At 38.5% G+C, this 15,000-nt stretch overlaps 1 protein-coding gene across 1 annotated transcript in view; it reads left to right on the top strand.

The window, feature by feature from the left end:
* LOC128638020 (amiloride-sensitive sodium channel subunit alpha-like) overlaps positions 1 to 15,000 on the top strand; it is a 122,938-nt gene that overhangs the window by 19,342 nt on the left and 88,596 nt on the right. The window contains exon 4 of the mRNA XM_053689898.1: positions 10,609 to 10,799. Within this exon, the coding sequence (XP_053545873.1) occupies positions 10,609 to 10,799 (191 nt within the window). The remainder of the gene's footprint in view (positions 1 to 10,608; positions 10,800 to 15,000) is intronic.

Raw genomic sequence — 15,000 nt, 5'->3', positions numbered from 1 at the left:
CAGAGCCTTGAGGTACTCCAACAGACAGAGGCAATGGAGAGGAGTCTCTCTTTGAACGCTTGTCTCAATGGCTGGACATGATTTTACATCCCTTTGTTGAAGCCCTCCCAAGCTATCTCAGGGACACCAAGCACCTAATGAATCTAATAAAAGATGTTGCATGGGTGGAAGATAATAACCAGTGGGTAACCATAGATGTCACAGCCCTCTATTCTTCCATTCCCCATTCGAAAGGATTGGAGGCCATGTCTTTTTTCCTCAGGGGTTGGTCCTCCCTTACTGAAGGTTTTCAGAAATATGTACTACAAGTGGCTGAGTTCTTGTTAACTCATAACTTTTTTGAATTCGAGGGTGTGTTCTATCTCCAAAGATGTGGGACAGCCATGGGGGCGAAGTTTGCCCCCTCTTACGCCAACCTATTCATGGGTTGGTGGGAGCTGTCCCACGTCTTTGGAGATAAGAACCCCCTCCGTGGTTGCATTACCTTTTACCGCCGCTTTATAGATGATCTAATCCTTATCTGGGAGGGCAGCTCTGATGATTTGGAAAAGTTTCTAGGGAAACTCAATGACAATGACATCGGTCTAAAATTCACAAGTGAAACTCAAAGGGCCAAGATTAACTTTTTGGATGTAGTACTGAGTGGGACTCCTGATGGTCGGATTGAGACAAGCCTATATAGAAAGCCTATATCAGGCAACTCACTACTACATGCAAGAAGCTGCCACCCCAAACATGTGCCGTATGCTATAGCCAAGGGACAACTCGTAAGGGCCAAACGGAATTGCTCCGAGGCCAATGAGAGTGCCAACCAAATGATGGAAGTAAGAAAACGCTTATCTCAGAGAGGCTATCCTAGAAAGGCAATAAATAGGGCCCAAAAGGAGGTGGATAGAATGGACAGATGTGATTTGTTAAGGGACAAATCAAACCAGACAAATGGGAAGGCCCAAAAGGGAGTTACATTTGTCACTGAATACAGTGCACAGTATGAGGAAGTATGCAGAATCGTCAAATACCATTTTGGTATGCTAATAGCAGACGATAGACTGACACAATGTGTTAAAGAAGGACTTAGATGCTCATACCGACGAAATAAGAGTTTAGGCAATATATTGTCCCCAACAGTCTTACCGAAGACTATCACTCAGGGGAGTGCCTGGCTCAGTTGTAAAGGCTCCTACAAATGTGGAAGCTCAAGATGTGGAGCATGTGATTATTTAACCATGTCAGAACACTTTACCTCTACTGTAACAGGGAAAACCTATGAGATCAATTTCTGTCTCAACTGCACCTCTACCTTTGTCATCTACTGTGTAACTTGTACGGTGTGTGGAAAACAGTACATCGGGCTCACCACTAGAGATGTTAGAACAAGAATTATCGAACACTTGTCCACTATCAGGAGGGGCAAGGCAACTACCCCTGTGGTGCATCATTTTGCTCAGGTTCATAATAAGGACCTTACATGTTTTTCATGGCAACCAATAGATATGGTTCCTAAACCAAAAAGAGGAGGTGACCGTGGAGTAACTCTATCTAAGAGAGAAATGCTGTGGATCCTAAAAATGGATACTAGGTTACCAAAAGGCCTGAACTCAGAATTCGACCTTATAAACTATTGGGAATAAAAACAACCGATCCCCTCTCTCTGTTTCATAATATCTACAAAATTGTAAGACATTAAGCAACATCACTCAACAATACATTAAATAATACTTAACGCTCCTCATATTTGACTGACACACAACCTGGGATCATTATACTGACACTTTGTTCTTAAGTAATGATAATGCATATATACACTATGAAACGGATGTATAATTTGACTAGTTTAAATATATTTAAATAGAAGGCCGTTACTATAGGCTATGGATATGACGAGATTAACTGTGACTGTGATCTAAAGGTAGCGAACATAACTAAATAATTATTTATTTAACATCTAAAAATGACGATTTAATTATTGTGAATAACCTCATACATGTCTCCAAAATACCCACATATACTCATAATGTAATAAGATAGATCTGTTCTTTCACCTCCGAGATATAAGGGGTTAAATGCAAAAATCTCTCTGGGCGTATTGTTGTTTTAAATGACATGTCCTTTTAACCAATGGTGTTGTTTCTAATTTTGTATATAAAGCACACCTGTGGCTGGCTTAGTATGCTATGATTACGGCTTTGCCGAAACGCGTAAGCCTGCCAGCCAGAGGTATCCCATCTCTGTCCTTTTTTGATTGACTATGTCCTAATTTTAAATAACCATAATAAAGGTTATGTTTTATATATGCTAGTGCTCCATGTCTTTCTTTGTGGTGGATTTCCTTGCCCTGAGAGCGCTAGTGTCCCTGCATTATATGCTGCAAATTATCCCCAGAGCATATGCTGAATACCACTACGCTGAACACTGAGCACAGAACGCTGAGATACCAGTGGAGCCCCATTATTGGTCCGTATAGAGAGGCGCAACAAAAGGCAGCCTGAGGATTGGAGGACACTGAGTGGAGGCGTCTAGAGGGATGACGCACGTGGTACCTGTTTAGCTATCCGGTTGGAGGATTATCCGTTGTAACTTGGACACGCCCCCTGGTGGGCGCGGAAGCACGGTGCCTCTGGAAAAGTGCCGGGTAGCGGTGGATGAGATACGGAGATACAGATCAAGAAAAAGGTGTATATGACGCCGGCTCTGCTTGGAAAGGATCCTGCTGTAAGTTTAAAGCTCCCCGGGTGGAAGACAGCAGAGGTGAGACTGTATCTTTCTGATTATCTCTACTACATAAGATTGAAATGTACATTTGCTCTGGGTACACTGCAGTTTTGGTTTCCTGCGGTGCATGAAGGAAAAAAGTTTTTCTTTGCAACATCTATTTTGTTCTTGTTTTTGTAACTGATCCTCTCATTTGCTTTTGGTATTGTGAATGGAGAGGAGTCACCAGCAAAGGAGACAGAAAAGGATCTATTAGAGAGATAAGAGTGGATCCAGGAGAGGGCAGTGTCAGAGAGTCCAAGGAAGCTGAGCGTCCATAGGAGAAGGGGATGGTCAACGTTGTCAAAGGCAGCAGACAGGTCAAGTAAGATAAGTATTGAGTAGTGGCCATTGTTGTTTAGCAGAAAGAAGATCATTAGTAACCTTGGTGAGGGCAGACTCAGTTGAGTGTTGGGGACGGAAACCAGATTGCAAGGGGTCAAGCAATGAGTTGGAGGCCAAGAAGTGGGTTAGGCGATCGAAAACTAGTTTTTCCAGGACTTTTGAAGCTAGCGGAAGCAGTGATATGGAGCGTACTTTGCAGGAGAATTGGGGTAGAGGGAGGGTTTTTTGATGATGGGGGTGACCTTTGCATGTTTGACGGAAGATGGGAATGAACTGGTAGTAAGGGATAGGTTGAATATGTGAGTAAGAGCTGGAGTGAGGGTAGAAGTCGGAGAAGGTATTAGAATAGGGTTAAGTGGGCAGGTAGTGAGGTGTGAGGAGGACAATAGGGAACTCACTTCCTTCTCAGTGGTTGGGGGGAAGGTGCTAAGAGTGGTGGAGGGGGTGGCTGGGGGCAAAGATGGAAGGTTGCAGTATTGTGTTGGGATATTACTTCGGATGGTAAGTGTTTTGTTGAAAAAGTAGTCTGCCAGGTCTTGAGCACTAAAGGCAGATGACAGGGTGGTGCAGGTGGATAAAGAAGAGTTGAAAATGGAGAAGAGACGTTTAGGGTTTGAGGAGTGAGTAGATATAAGAGAAGAGAAGTAGGTTTGCTTGGCTAAGTGAAGGGCAGAGGAATAAGAATAAAGAATGAGCTTATAGTGGAGGAAATCTAGTTCAGAGCGGGATTTCCTCCAAGCACGTTCAGCAGCACGGGAGCATTTTTGCAGGTAGCGTGTTTGCTTAGAGTGCCAGGGTTGGAGCTTACAATGTGGGGTTTTGCGTATTTGGGGAGGAGCAAAAGTGTCAAGTGCAGAGGAGAGAGTATTGTTATAGTGGGTTGTAACAAGGTCAGGGCAGGATATCGTGGAAGTGTGGGGGAGGTGTTTTTGAATAAGGTTGGAGAGGATCCACAGTGTGCAGATTTCTACAGGTGCTAAAGTGAGGGGGAGAAGTAAGTTTAGCATGTATATTAAGATTAAAGTTGAGCAGATGGTGGTCTGAAATGGGAAATGGGCGACAGGTGACATTAGAGAGAGAGCAGAGGTAGAATACCAGATCAATAGAGTGTCCGTCACGGTGAATAGGGTGGATTGTGAGAGACCAAAGGAGTTTGTGAGTGAGAGAAGCTTAGAGGCAGCAGGGGCAGATGGGTTATCAATGGGGATGTTTAAGTCCCCGCAGGATTAGAGCAGGTGTATTTGTAGAGAGAAAGCGAGAAAGCCAGGCAGCAAAGTTATCAAGGAATTGGGAGGTTGGTCCAGGGGCGATAGATAACTGCCACCCTGAGGGAGAGGGGGGAGAACAGGCGGATGCAGTGAACTTCAAAGGAGGAAAAGGAGAGAGATGGATGAGGATGCAGGTGCTGATAGGAGTAGGAGGGGGGAGTAAGATACCAACACCGCCACCATGATTCTCACCTGGCCTAGGTGTGTGGCTAAAGTGGAGACCACCGTGCGTGAGAGGAGCAATGGAAGCAGTGTCAGAAGATGATAACCAGGTTTCAGTAATTGCTAGAAGATTGAAGGCGCTGGAAACAAACAGGTCGTGAACAGTTGTAAGTTTGTTACAGACAGAGCGTGCATTCCAAAGAGCACAAGAAAGGAGAAGGGGATAAGCGCTGTGGGTTAATAGAGATGAGATTGTTAGGATTACATGACCTAGAGTTTTTGCAGTGGGGGACTGAGTGAGAGTGTAAAAGTGTGGTGATTGCTGCAGGGCCAGGTTAGGAGAGATGTCACCAGCAGCAAGCAGTAGTAGGAGTGTGAGTGACAGAAGGTGAGAGTGAGACTTGTAGGAGCAGGTATGATTAGACACAGGAGAATTAGATGGGGAAGTATTTCTAAGGAGACATGAGAGGACAGCATAGGGGATGAGAGAAGGGAGGGTGAGATATGGATAGTGTGGGGGTTATTGTTGCTACAGGGAAGTGCAGTGAGTTTTAGGAAAAAGGCAGACAGAAATAGCAGAGAAGACATGGAGAGCATTGTGCAGGTGTATAGTTATTAAGTTTTACCTGTTAGTGGGACTGCAGTTTCTAACTCCAGTTCTTAACTTGGCACTTGTAGCACAGGCACTTAGAAGCACAGGGCACACATAGCCTTTGCTCATCTGTATTTAGTTATGCAATTTGTGTTGGAATGAATTAATTCAAGGCAGCTGTGTTCAAATAGACTAGTTAGGAGACTGGAGTTACACACAGTTGCAAATTAGATTGGGAAGGGGAGGGTGGGGAGACATATGGCTAGGGAAACGCACAGATATTGAACAAAGGAACTGATAACATATTTAAAGGGACATGTTAATTCATGATTCAGATAGGGAATACAATTTTAAACAACTTTCCAAGTTACTTCTATCATTTGATTTGCTTCCTTTTCTTGTTATCCTTTGCTGAAAGGTTTATCTAGGCAAGCTAAGTAGCAGCAGAGAACCTAGGTTCTAGCTGTTGATTGGTAGCTGCATATATATTGATTGTGATTGGCTCACCAATGAGTTCAGTTACAAACCATTAGTGCATTGCTGCTCCTTCAACAAATGATACCAAGAGAATTAAACAAATTAGATAATAGAAGTAAATTAGAAAGTTGTTTAAAATGTTATTCTCTGTCTCAATCATGAAAGAAAAAAAAATTGGGTTTCATGTCCCTTTAAAGAAAAGTCATGAAATGCATACCAGTGTATTACAAGCAGATTAAAAGGACATGGAGGGGCAACTAGGCAGATAAAAGAAGCAGGAAAATGCATTCCAGTGTATTACAAGCAGCTTAAAGGGACGTGGAAGGGCAACCAGACAGATAAAGAAAACCTACCTGTAGAGAGATGAGAGGGTTAGAACAATGCTTCATATTGTTAGTAGAGCATTCTGGATAATAGTGTTATGAATATAACTCCAGTTGTTAACTCGGCACTTGTAACGCAGGCACTTAGAAGAACAGGGCATACACAGTCGAGGCTCACATAGCCTTTGCTTATCTGTATATAGTTACATCTAGATAGGCTCAATAGCTGCTGATTGGTGGGTGCACAAAGATGCCTCAAGTGATTGGCTTACCCATGTGAAATGCAATTTGGTCATGATATCTAATGGATGAAGCAAATTAGATAATAGAAATATATTGGAATGTTGTTAAAAATTGTATTCTCTACCAGAATCATGAAAGAAAATGTTTGGGGTTAGTGTCCCTTTAATACTTATTGTCCTTTCTTGGGAAACTATATTTTAATTTTCAATTGCATTCAAATTGGAAGATATTAAGAAAATGAACTATATAGATAGGAACTTAATACAATTATGGTATTTAAAATGGTTTTATGTGTACTGCTAAAATGCATGTTTTATATATTACAAAAGTGTATATTTAATATAAACTCTAAAGAAAATTATATTAGCTAACTTGTGTTGATGATGATTTTGTCATAATTACAAAGATTGGTAGTGATTCTTTACTTATTGCAAACAGCACGGGTCAGAAAAGGCTTCCTTGATGTGTGCCCATCTGTCTGGAAAATTCATTAGCACCACAATGACAAGTCCTTACAATGCAAAACCTACTTCTGTGGTTAACTGCACCTTTTAGTACACAAATGTTGGAATGTTCGCAATTCCTTAGAATATTTTTCAATTTTTTTTTTACAAAATTGAACCTCACAAGTAGGTTTGCAAGCATGATTGCATAGAATAGACCAGTGATGACGAACCTTGGCACTCCAGATGTTTTAGAACTATATTTCTCATGAGGCTTAGGCACTTTAAAGTCCAGTTGAGCATTATGGGAAATGTAGTTCTCAAACATCTGGAGTGCCAAGGTTCACCATCACTGGCATACACCATGCTATGTTAGACCAATAACGTATATATGTGTATGTGTACATAAATATATACATAAACACATAAAAATACACTTTTGAGCGCTTCCCAGTCCATTACCTTGTCCTATACCATATACCTTTATATCACTGTTAACACATGTATTTTTAATAGTAAACATATCTATTAGTTTCAGTATGTATAAATCTTAGTGAAATACGTTATTTTAAAATATTTAACGTGTTTTTGTTATACTTTTATTTTTGCCTACCACTTTACTACAGGTCTCGTGTTTTGCAAAAGTTTTCAGTGCTATGAGCACACTAATTCACCACTTTTAGTGAATGAATTTGAGCGATGTTTAGCATGATCACAATATCCCTTGAAAGTATAGGGCCTGGTAAAAAAATGTCAGCCACACTAACATTCTCTGCCTACCCCGTTTCTTCAAGTCTCGAGTCTTGCTAACTTTTTTAGCGCTATGAGCACAACACAAAATTCACCAGTTTGAGCGAATGAATTTGAGAGATGTTTAGTGTGGCCACATTATCCATTAAAAATATAGGGCGTGGTAAAAATATGTCAGCCACGCTAACGTTCTCAATAAAACTTTTTTTATCATTCACTTGTAATACCAGATAATGCACTATTCTTAGCGCAGGGTCATCAATAGCACTCCACTTGTAATCTGGGCCAGAATATCTGATGACTAACTATAGCAAAATATAAGAAATCTAGCCAATCACTGTATGCACTATTATGTTTAAACCCCAGTTTGTATGTTACTGTGTAACTGTTGTATTAAAACACATTAGGTATTTTTAAAGTGAATTAACTTAAAATATTATTAAATAATGATTATTTGACATTACACCTGTAATATTTTGTCCTTTAAAATTAATTGGGAATTCACATGGAGTGGGCAATTCAAATATTTATACATTTGCACATTTATAATACAAGATTGATTATCACAATGTATCAGGTAAATATTTATTAAGTGGTGCGCATTAAAGGGACGTGAACCCCACATTTTTCTTTTTCTTCATGATTCAGAGAGAGCATGCAATTGTAAACAACTTTTTAAATGATGTGAAAGGTGTGGGGAAATAGTGCGCTGGTTTAAATAAAGTATCAGACCCCTTACAGTGTATTAGATCCTTCAATCTAAAAAGTATTAAGCCGTAAAAGAAGATTTTGTAAGGGCGCTATTAGCTGAAGATACTTGTGTGAAATAATTATTATTTACAATATCTGTGATAATTATCTATAATAAGTATCTAGTGATTAGGTGTACAGTAAATCAAAACAGCTTCTATCAAAAGTAGAATAATTTATTTGATAACAATAATATTTAAAATTTTAAAATTTAGAGACGTCTCTAGCACAATTTGTTAGACATAAAAATAATACTTATTGGTACTTCATGAGAAATATTAGTTTGCTGTTTATTAGTATTTTTAGTCACAGTGGATCTACTGGTGTGTGACTGAGCAATTTCTAAAATCTCTCATGAATTTTTTGGAGTTCAAAGGATTGCAAATTAACATCTATTAAAACAGCAATTTAAAATAACACATAACAACTTGATAAACTTTTGTGTAGAAAATGGAGCTTGAGAAAGGGCTGTGCATAAAAGGAGAATCTGATGTACTTATGTCTCTATATCAGAATAGATCAGTCCTTAGGCTGTTTTTGTATCACAGCGTACTTTCAAAGATACTTTTTATGTCCATATGTATGAACCAAAAGAGAGTCCAATAATCGTATACTGATATTAGCCTTAAATTACAATTTGTAGCTCCCATACAAATTTGTACCTTATCGTGTGCGTGAGCAACAACAGGGTATCCTATGCGTCCTGTGGCTCAGTTCTTCTGGCAGTGTCCTCGTGTTGTCGGCGTCTGACGTCACACCCGATGTATGGGGGCTCGACTTGCGCCTGCCAATCACTGCTTGGCGGATCGTTAGTGTACAATGTTTCTTCTTGTATCCAGTATTTTGTACTTCTCAAGTGCCGGTCAGTGGAAATGTGTATTAAAGATGGATTCACCTGCCCTTAGTGCTGTTTGCACGCAGGTTCAGATAACACTTGTCTTTGGTACTTCTACGCGTTTCACTCCCTCCAGGAGCTTTATCAAGAAAATTTCTTGATAAAGCTCCTGGAGGGAGTGAAACGCGTAGAAGTATAAGACTGTATATCTGACTCCACTATTTCTTGAGCCACTTGGACCAACCCGGGTTGACCGCTACCGTAGGATACCAAAGACAAGTGTTATCTGAACCTGCGTGCAAACAGCACTAAGGGCAGGTGAATCCATCTTTAATACACATTTCCACTGACCGGCACTTGAGAAGTACAAAATACTGGATACAAGAAGAAACATTGTACACTAACGATCCGCCAAGCAGTGATTGGCAGGCGCAAGTCGAGCCCCCATACATCGGGTGTGACGTCAGACGCCGACAACACGAGGACACTGCCAGAAGAACTGAGCCACAGGACGCATAGGATACCCTGTTGTTGCTCACGCACACGATAAGGTACAAACTTGTATGGGAGCTACAAATTGTAATTTAAGGCTAATATCAGTATACGATTATTGGACTCTCTTTTGGTTCATACATATGGACATAAAAAGTATCTTTGAAAGTACGCTGTGATACAAAAACAGCCTAAGGACTGATCTATTCTGATATAGAGACATAAGTACATCAGATTCTCCTTTTATGCACAGCCCTTTCTCAAGCTCCATTTTCTACACAAAAGTTTATCAAGTTGTTATGTGTTATTTTAAATTGCTGTTTTAATAGATGTTAATTTGCAATCCTTTGAACTCCAAAAAATTCATGAGAGATTTTAGAAATTGCTCAGTCACACACCAGTAGATCCACTGTGACTAAAAATACTAATAAACAGCAAACTAATATTTCTCATGAAGTACCAATAAGTATTATTTTTATGTCTAACAAATTGTGCTAGAGACGTCTCTAAATTTTAAAATTTTAAATATTATTGTTATCAAATAAATTATTCTACTTTTGATAGAAGCTGTTTTGATTTACTGTACACCTAATCACTAGATACTTATTATAGATAATTATCACAGATATTGTAAATAATAATTATTTCACACAAGTATCTTCAGCTAATAGCGCCCTTACAAAATCTTCTTTTACAACTTTTTAAATGACTTCTATTATCTAATTTGTTTTGTTCTCTTGGTATCCTTTTTTGAAAAGCACCTCTAAGTAAGCTCAGGAGCTACTGACAGGTGACTCCGCATTTATGCCTCATGTTATTGGCTCACTCATGTGCATTGCTATTTCTTTAACAAAGGATATCAAGAGAATGAAGTAAATTGGAATGACGTTTAAAACTGTATTCTCCATCTGAATCATGAAAGAGAAAATGTCTAGGTTTCATGTCCCTTTAACTATTCTTTCTGTAAAATAAGCACTCTTTTCCATTTATTATAAACTAATTCCCTTGTTCTTAAAATTATTTTGAATTATTAGTTTTCTGTAGTTTCTGGAAACATTTGGAGAGGTGTAACCTTATAGCTTGCTGATGAAATATCCTAAATGATTATCCCTGGCAGAGATATTACACTGTTCAGTCTCTACAGTTATCTTGATCATAAAATTTCTTTTAATTTCAGTGCAATGCTTCTGGGGGGGATTGCTATTACAAATCCTATTGGTCAGGAGTAGATGCCATTCATGAGTGGTACAAGTTTCATTTTATGAACATTATGTATAAAATTCCTTTGCTCTTGGAAATCTCAAAAGAAGAAATCATGAAAAAATTTATCATAATGTGTGAATTCAATGAGAAATCCTGCAGTGACAGGTATGATTTTTTTTCATTTATTTTTTTGCTTTGCTGTGTGACCAAGGGTCTATTTTTACACTTCCAGTTAGTTAAAGGGACAGTCAACACCAGAATGTTTGTGAATTAAAAAGAAATATAATCCCTTTATTACCCATTCCCCAGGTTTGCATAACCAACACAGTTATAATAATACACGTTTTACCTCTGTAATTACCTTGTATCTAAGCTTCTGCTGACTGCCCCTTTATTTCAGTTCTTTTGACAGACTTGCCTTTTAGCCAATCAGTGCTCACTCCTAGGTCACTTCACGTGCATGAACTCAATGTTATCTATATGAAACACATGAACTAATGCCCTCTAGTGGTCAAAATGCATTCAGATTAGAGGCAGTCTTCAAGGTCTAAGAAATTAGCTTATGAACCTCCTAGTTTTAGCTTTCAACTAAGAAAGCTTATGTTCGCTGCTGCCCGATATCCCATTGATTCCTATGGGAAATGTCTACACCTAACACCCTTACATGTACCCCGAGTCTAAACACCCCTAATCTGCCCCCCTACACCGCCGCCACCTACATTATACTTATTAACCCCTAAACCGCCGCTCCCGGAGCCCACCGCCACTCTAATAAACTTATTAACCCCTAAAACGCCGCTCCCAGACCCCGCCGCCAACTACATTATGTTTATTAACCCCTAATCTGCCCCCCCTACATCGCCGCCACCTACATTATATTTATTAACCCCTAATCTGCCCCCCTACACCACTGCCACTATATTAATTTTATTAACCCCTAAACCTAAGTCTAACCCTAACATCCCCCTAACTTAAATATTATTTAAATTAATCTAAATAAATGTACTATTATTAACTAAATTATTCATATTAAAACTAAATACTTACCTATAAAATAAACCCTAAAATAGCTACAACATAATTAATAATTACATTGTAGCTATTTTAGGATTTATTTTTATTTTACAGGCAACTTTGTATTTTAACTAGGTAGAATAGTTATTAAATATTTACTATTTAATAACTACCTAGCTAAATACAAAAGTACCTGTAAAATAAATCCTAACCTAAGTTACAATTACACCTAACAACACTACAATTAAATAAATTAAATTAATTAACTACAATTACCTACAATTAAATAAAATAAACTAAAGTACAAAAAAAAAACCACTAAATTACAGAAAATAAAAAAATTACAAGAATTTTAAACTAATTACACCTAATCTAAGCCCCCTAATAAAAAAAAAGCCCCCCAAAATAATAAAATTCCCTACCCTATACTAAATTACAAATAGCCCTTAAAAGGGCCTTTTGCGGGGCATTGCCTCAAAGTAATCAGCTCTTTTACCTGTAAAAAAAAGAAATACAACCCCCCCTTAAAAAAACCTAACACTAACCCCCTGAAGATCACCCTACCTTAAACCGTCTTAACCCAGCTGGGCACAAGTGGACCTCCAGACCGGCAGAAGTCTTCATCCAGGTGGCATCTTCTATCTTCATTCATCCGGAGCGGAGCGGGTCCATCCTCAATCCATCCGATGCGGAGCATCCTCTTCCATCGACGTCCTAACGAAGAATGAAGGTTCCTTTAAATGACATCATCCAAGATGGCGTCCCTTGAATTCCGATTGGCTGATAGGATTCTATCAGCCAATCGAAATTAAGGTAGGAAAAATCTGGCTGATTGAATCAGCCAATAGGATTGAGCTCACATTCTATTGGCTGATTGGAACAGCCAATAGGATTCTATCAGCCAATCTGAATTCAAGGGACGCCATCTTGGATGACGTCATTTAAAGGAACCTTCATTCTTCGTTAGGACGTCGATGGAAGAGGATGCTCCGCGTCGGATGGATTGAAGATGGACCTGCTCCGCTGAAGATAGAAGATGCTGCCTGGATGAAGACTTCTGCCGATCTGGATGTCCTCTTCTGCCCGGATCAGATGAAGACTTCTGCCGCTCTGGAGGTCCACTTGTGCCCGGCTGGGTGAAGACGGCTCAAGGTAGGGTGATCTTCAGGGGGTTAGTGTTAGGTTTTTTTAAGGGGGGTTTGGGTGGGTTTTAGAGTAGGGTTGGGTGTGTGGGTGGTGGGTTGTAATGTTGGGGGGGGTATTGTATTTTTTTTCAGGTAAAAGAGCTGATTACTTTGGGGCAATACCCCTCAAAAGGCCCTTTTAAGGGCTATTTGTAATTTAGTATAGGGTAGGGAATTTTATTATTTTGGGTGGCTTTTTTATTTTATTAGGGGGATTAGAGTAGGTGTAATTAGTTTAAAATTCTTGTAATTTTTTTTATTTTCTGTAATTTAGTGTTTTTTTGTACTTTAGTTAATTTTATTTAATTGTAATTAGTTTTATTTAATTGTAGTTAATTTATGTAATTTTAATTATAGTGTAGTGTTAGGTGTAATTGTAACTTAGGTTAGGTTTTATTTTACAGGTAATTTTGTCTTGTCTTTATTTTAGTTAGGTAGTTATTAAATAGTTAATAACTATTTAATAACTATTGTACCTAGTTAAAATAAATACAAACTTGCCTGTAAAATAAAAATAAATCCTAAAATAGCTACAATGTAATTAATTATATTGCAGCTATCTTAGGGTTTATTTTATAGGTAAGTATTTAGTTTTAAATAGGAATAATTTAGTTAATAATAGTAATATTTATTTAGATGTATTTAAATTATATTTAAGTTAGGGGGTGTTAGGCTTAGACTTAGGTTTAGGAATTAATAACTTTATTATAGTGGCGGCAGTGTAGGGGGGGGCAGGATAGGGGTTAATAAATATAAATATATATATATATATATATATATATATATATATATATATATATATATATATATATATATATATATATATATATATATATATATATATATATATAATGTAGGTGGCGGCGGGCTCCGGGAGCGGCGGTTTAGGGGTTAAACAATTTATTTAGTTGTGGCGGGGTCCGGGATCGGCAGGATAGGGGTTAATAACTTTATGTAGGTGGCGGCGGGGTTCGGAAAAAGCAGGATAGTGGTTAATAACTTTATGTAGGTGGCGGCGGGGTCCGGGAGCGGCGGTTTAGGGGTTTATAAGTTTATTTATTTGCGGGGGGCTCTGGGAGCAGTGGTTTAGGGGGTAAAACTGTATAGTATAGTGTGGGTGCTTAGTGACAGGGTAGCAAGAAAGCTGTGAATAAGCCGAAGAGAAGCGAGATCGATGACTGTTAGTTAACAGTCCGCTGCTCATCGCACCGTACTTGGTGCGTGGCTTTTTGACAGGTTTCTTGATAAATTTGGCGAACTTATTCAGGTCCGTGGCAGCGATGTTAGGCTATCTTAGGCGAGCGTATTGGGGCCGTCGAATGCAGTTAAGTAGACAGCTTGATAAATAGAGGCCCTTGTCTCCATTGTAAGGCTGTGACAGGAAGTGATGGACACTGTGCAAAGTTAGAAAAAAAGAAAAGAAATAAAAGGTAAAATCCTTTTAAAATGACAAATACTTAGTGCTTTTTTATTACACTAATTAAATGGACTGTTTTGTATCCCTTTAAAAAGACATAACATTTCAAAATTGTATGCAAAGTATTCAAACTATTGCAGTACTAAAAAGTCACTGCTTTGCTGTAATGTCTTTAAAATACATGTTTAATTTGACATTGGTAGTTAACATATATATATATATATATATATATATATATATATAGGTACTGTGAGTTTTCCATGATTAATACAGACACCCACTATCCTCAAAGACCCACAGCACTCCATAATGACATACATGCACCTACAAAGATACAGAACCCATACATGCACACTCAACAAAGAGCCACCAACCAACCCATTTCATGCTTAACAAATGTACCAAGGTATTGGATCCACGCCCCCTTTCTTTACTAGTTATACCGAGCACCTCCCTTTTTCTAGCAAGGCACACACATTAGACCCTAGACCAAATTCCTGCTGTGTGTGTATTTACAGTATGTGTATGTGTGTGTGTATATATATAAATATATATATATATATATATATATATATATATATATATTATATAGTGTGTGTATATATCTATATCTCTCCTTCAACTTCAATGCTCAGTATATATTTAATATATTAAGTAAGCATATACTCCTTATTCCTAATACATGTATAACAAATCAATCCCCTACTGCAATCTCCCCCATTACCATCTGCTGAAGCCACTACCCATTTCT

The sequence above is a fragment of the Bombina bombina genome, chromosome 8 (assembly GCF_027579735.1).
Source record: "Bombina bombina isolate aBomBom1 chromosome 8, aBomBom1.pri, whole genome shotgun sequence".
Classification (NCBI taxonomy): domain Eukaryota; kingdom Metazoa; phylum Chordata; class Amphibia; order Anura; family Bombinatoridae; genus Bombina; species Bombina bombina.
Note: the sequence above shows the minus strand (reverse complement) of the source record. Positions and strands in the feature narration are given on the sequence as shown.